At 50.4% G+C, this 5,102-nt stretch overlaps 1 protein-coding gene across 1 annotated transcript; it reads right to left on the minus strand.

The window, feature by feature from the left end:
• Window positions 1-882: 882 nt before the first annotated feature.
• On the minus strand, window positions 883-4,594 carry LOC311150036 (EMILIN-3-like; the record flags this gene model as incomplete). The annotated part of the gene is made up of 4 exons (XM_084187280.1): window positions 883-2,867; window positions 3,147-3,826; window positions 4,111-4,230; window positions 4,440-4,594. The coding sequence occupies 4 exons, from the start codon at window positions 4,592-4,594 to the stop codon at window positions 883-885; spliced, it is 2,940 nt and encodes a 979-aa protein (XP_084043406.1).
• Window positions 4,595-5,102: the final 508 nt, after the last annotated feature.

Genomic DNA, 5,102 nt, shown 5'->3' on the forward strand with positions numbered 1-5,102 from the left:
GAGGATGTTGAGCAGACAGTCAACAGTTTCGGTATGTCTAGTCCTCACCCTGATTATGGTTTTAGTTTCCTTTGATATATATATGATTTACAATCAGGAGTGTCATGCACCACATTTTTAGGATGGGTACTGAATGGCCAAATTCAATATATTGATTGAATAATACATTCTGTGTAAGCAAAACTACATATTTTATTTCATGTTCTACAAATGGATGAAATTGAAGGCGCTTCAGTATCAATGGGCTTGGCCAATATGTGTAATAAGACAGACAGACTGATTTGTTCAGTATTGTCTTGATTCTGCACACAGATGCTTCTCAATGGGTAGTGACAGAGTAATCTAACGTCTCTCTGTTGCCCTCTGGTGGCTTTAGATGTGGCCTAATGTACTACTTTTGCCATTGTGTTCATGCACTGATGGACTTAAGTACATATTTTTATTTACTGTTGTCAAATTTATACTTTTATTCTTACAAATATATACATTTCAGACCATAGAGTAACAGTGACATAACGCCTCTTTATTATACAAACAATACTTTAACAGCAAGAGGAATGCAGATCACAAAGAACTGTTATGTTTTATAAAAATGTAAAATACAAAAGACAATAATCATACAAAATAAAAACGTAGTATCTTGGATACTTGTACAATGAAAGGCCTACTAAAGAACAGCAATAAAAAATTAAAAAATGTAAACATTTTGCTAAACAAAACTCAACACAATTAGAAATTCTCTATGGAGCACCAGTGGGTTAAAACATTGCCCTTTTGTTTATACCACCACCAGCCCTTGTCTCAGGGGCTCAAGATAATGGTCCATTATCACTCAGTACAGAACACTGGCCTCCCTCTTACAGTAAATGGTTTCATGACATGTTACTGGTCTCCTCTTAACTGTTCTTGCTCTACGAGGTATAGGCTCTGTTGGGTGGGCTCTGCCTTCCACGTGCAGTTCCTGAGTTCCTGTCTTAGCTCAGACAGCTGGTGAGCGTGATTAGTGAGGGTGCTGTTGACCTGGGACAGGTACACATCTGACTGCCTCTCCAGCTCCGCCCTGATCCTCTCCAGATCCTCAGCCAGGTGACTGAAGCCTATACACTGGCCCTCCATGCTGGCCAAGCGGCCCCCCACTTCCACCACCTCCTTCTGGACTCCTAGCGCGGTGGAGCGGCAGCCCTGCACCTCCCCGGCCAGCCGCCTCCTCAGCTCCTGGAGCTCTCCTTTTAGCCGGGTCAGCCTCCTCTCTCCCGCCCCCAGCATGGAGGCCTGGCGCCCCACCAGCTGCACCACGCCCTTCACCTGCTGGGCCAGGCGCTCCTCCCGCTCCTGCCAGGTGGTGTTGGCATGCCCCACATCCCGGACCACAGACACTACCGAGTCCTTCAGGCCCTTCAAGATGCGTTTCAAGGAGCGGACGTTGAACTTAAGCAGCATGATTTCACCCTGGACTGAGCTCCCCTCTCCCTCCTGGTGGTCTTCCCTCTGGGACAGTCTGGTCAGGAGGCTCTGCAGGGTGAGATTAACGCTGTTCAGACGTTCAGCCTGCACGTCCAGGAGACCCTTCACCTTCTCCTCTCCTCCTCCTTTCTTCTCCTCCTCCTCCACCATGTGAGTGTTCAATGTGGCTGTGTCTCCCTGGTGGATGGGCTGAGAGGAGGAGATGCAGAGGAGTTCCAAGCCACGCAGCTGTTTCTGCACTCTGTCCACGTCCAGCTCCAGCCTTCTCCTGAGGGACTCCAGCTCTGTCTCCAGCGTGGGCACTGTGTGGCCCTCTTGCAGGGCAGGGGCTGTAATGTTCCCCAGCTCCTCCACAGCCGTCAGCAGACGACCCTCCAGAGCCTTCAGCTTCCCCTCCAGACGGACCTCCAGGCTGCCTGGCCCCACCTCTCCCTCTGAGCTGCTGCCCTGGACCCCACCACTACCACTGCTCCCACTTCTGCCACCCCTGACCTTTCCACTCCCTGTCAGGTTGAGCTTGGCCTCCACATACCCCAGCCGGCCCTCCAGCATGCCCTCTACATGGGCCTTGTGCCCGCCTAGCTCCACCCTCAGGTGCTCCTGGGACTGGTTGAGGCCTGCCACTGACTGTTCCAGCATATGCACCCTCTCAGCCAGGCCAGTGACTCTACCACAGCATCCCTCTGTCAGGTCATGTCCCTGAATCTGAGCCTGCACATCTCCCAGCTCCTTCCTCAGTCCCGTGGCACTGTCCTCCAGGGCCTGCTCCATCCGCTCCTGCCTGTCCTGCTGCTCTCTGTGGCACTGCCGCCTCACCTCCCCAGCATTCTCTTCACAGCGGCTCTCAGCACTCTCCACGCGCTTCTCAAACCCATCGACGATCTCTGTCCGGGCCCCGCCCAACTTGGCATCCACTAGATCCTCCATGGCCTTCTGGGTGTCTCTCACTGGGGTCCCTGTTAAGCTAGCCGCCCCTCCTGACATCTTCTTCAGTGCGCCGTCGTGCTTGATAACCGTGCTTCTCAGCTCCTCCAGCTCAGCGGCCTTGGCCTGCAGCTCAGCCCGGATCTCCTCCACCCTTCCCGTCAGCTCGCCCAGCCCTGGGAACGCCTGGCCCCCATCCAGGCCCTCTGCATCAGGGTCCCCTCCAGGGATGTCTGCAAAGCCTACAGTGGAGTGGGGGGAGGAGGACAGAGCGGGGGCAGGGACTGGGCCTGGTGCTGCAGACAGAAGGGCGGAGAGCATCCTGCTGGCGTCCTCTCGTAGTGAGGCACGCAGGCTGTCCTCCAGACTGTTCACTGTCCCCCTAAGAGCCTCCAGACCCTGGGATAGGCGCTGCACGTCCTCCTCCATCCGATCCAGACGCTCTGCAGACTCACTGTCCACTGTGTCTAGAGCCTGGCCTACAGAGGGGAGAAGAGTGTTACATACACAATCATACATCAGAGAGATTGAGAGAGTAAATGTAAGATAATTCATAATGTTAAGGACTATTTGTCTGCATAAAGTATTTGAAGAATGTTGCCAAAATCAATGGAATTTCTGGACAGTTATGCACTCTAGATACATATAGATATCCTCTTCCAGTAGAGGAAGCAAGGTAAAAATCTTATTAAAACTGCATGTAATATTCATGATGAGCAGCAGTACTGAATATGCATTGGAATAACACTCCGTCTCACCATCGATTTCTTGGCTGCCAGCAGGGAGAGCTGTTTCTTCAGTGACGGGCTCTGAGTGATCTGTGTGGTCTGGGTGATCAGGTTGGTCTGGTCCAGGCTGCTGGTGGTGGTGGTCTGGCTCTAAATCAGATTCAGGCTGGTGGTGGTCTGGCCCCTGGTGGTCTGGTTCCTCATGGTGTTCTAGTTCAGGTTGATGTTGGTCTGGCTCGTGGTGGTCTGGATCTGAGTGATGGTCTGGTCCAGGCTGGTGGTGGTCTGGCTGCCGGTGGTGCTGTGGCACAGAGGGGTGAGGCTCAAAGGAGGACACTGGGTAGGAAGGCTGGGTCATAGGAGGCCCAAAGTGACGCATAGGGTAGGACTTGACGTTGCTGGGAGGAGGACCTTTTGCTTTCATGGGGTAAGACTTCATAGGAGGAGGTCCCTTCATGGGAGGGCCCTTGGCAAGCATTGGGTAAGATTTCATGGGAGGAGGGCCCTTGGTCTGACTCCAGGGAGTTCCTTTAACGGGTGGGCCCTTGAACAGTGAGCCCTTGAATGGAGGCATTGCCTTAATTGGGTGGTGGTAGGCTGGGGGTCCCTCCATGCAGCCATAGCCAGAGTAGCCTGGACAGCAACGCCATTCCAGCTCAGTGAGAGTCTTATGGGCAACTTTATAGACGGGCTTGTACATCAGACGGTACCTGTGGGTTGATCGACAAAATATAAAACATTGCTCAAGAAACTGCGTAAGGTGACGCCTGTGAATAGTAGGAGGAAGAATGACAGTACTGTTTTCATACCCTTTTCATATGTTAATAGCAGCAGAAACAATAATAGTGGTTGTTTTTACAGCAGTTATACACATAGTCGCCATGGTCTTGGTAGGCAGTAGTAGAAACAGCAACAACAGTAGCAATGTCAAAGGCAGTAAGTTTGTTTGTAGAACTATTAGTAATAGTTGTCTCATGCAGTATCGGTCACTCACATGAGGGTTGAACACTTCTGACCCCAGGCACACTTGTTGTACTCAGCCTTAACAATGGGTGTTACACCATTCTGCATGGTGAATGTCATAGTCTTCTCAACCACATAGGCACAGTGGTTTCTGTCAGAGGGAGGATGACAGAAAAAAATACATTAGATAACATTCTTAAACTTGTATTTTATATCTAAAAACAAACTCACAACATTTCTAACTGGCTTGAGAAAACTAGGCGAAACAAAATTGACCAGGACAACCGATAATCAACTACAGTATGCACCTAATACTGAGCCAAGAGGGAGCTGCCCAGTATAGTCAGAGTGAATACTCACTTGTGCCTGCTGGTGGGCTTCCCATGGACAAAGTGGTGAGGATTGGGTCCAGCTTTGTAGAGGTTGGACTGGTGGGGTCTGTAGGATTTGGCATCAGCCAGTGACAGAGTGACTGACAGGAGGAGAATTGGATGTAATGTCACCACAATGTGCATTGTTACTCCCACTCAAGGAAAGGTAGACGAAAAATAAAATTAACTGCTGACAGAAACAATGGCAGTGTAGCTTCTAAAGAAAAAGTAGGTCTGCCTTACCGGCAAGTTTTAAGGTCAGCTTGAGGGAAATCATACAACTTTAATCCTCAGAGGCGTCAGATATGTAAAAAGGATGTATAGTTCAGATGTATAGCATCTCAGTAAAAACACCTCACAGAACTAGAAAACGTTCAGTTCTAAAGCAAAGACTTCATGCTGAGTAACCAAAATCCATACATGAGAAGCTGACATGGAAAAAAGTTGTCAGAGAAAGAGTTCTTCAGCACTTAGGAAAAGCCAAGTCAAGTGCAAGTCTGTCTGTTGGTGTGGCCCTGGTGCAGTCTGTAGCTATGGGTGTGGTGGACTCTCTGTCGGGGTGACAACAGCCCACTGTGAGCTGACGGGGCGGCTGCCAGGCCCTAATAGGGGGCACCCTCTGCCATTATTTGCATATCCCCCTCCCACACTG

This window comes from Coregonus lavaretus (assembly GCF_964263955.1).
Source record: "Coregonus lavaretus genome assembly, chromosome: 22".
Lineage (NCBI taxonomy): Eukaryota > Metazoa > Chordata > Actinopteri > Salmoniformes > Salmonidae > Coregonus > Coregonus lavaretus.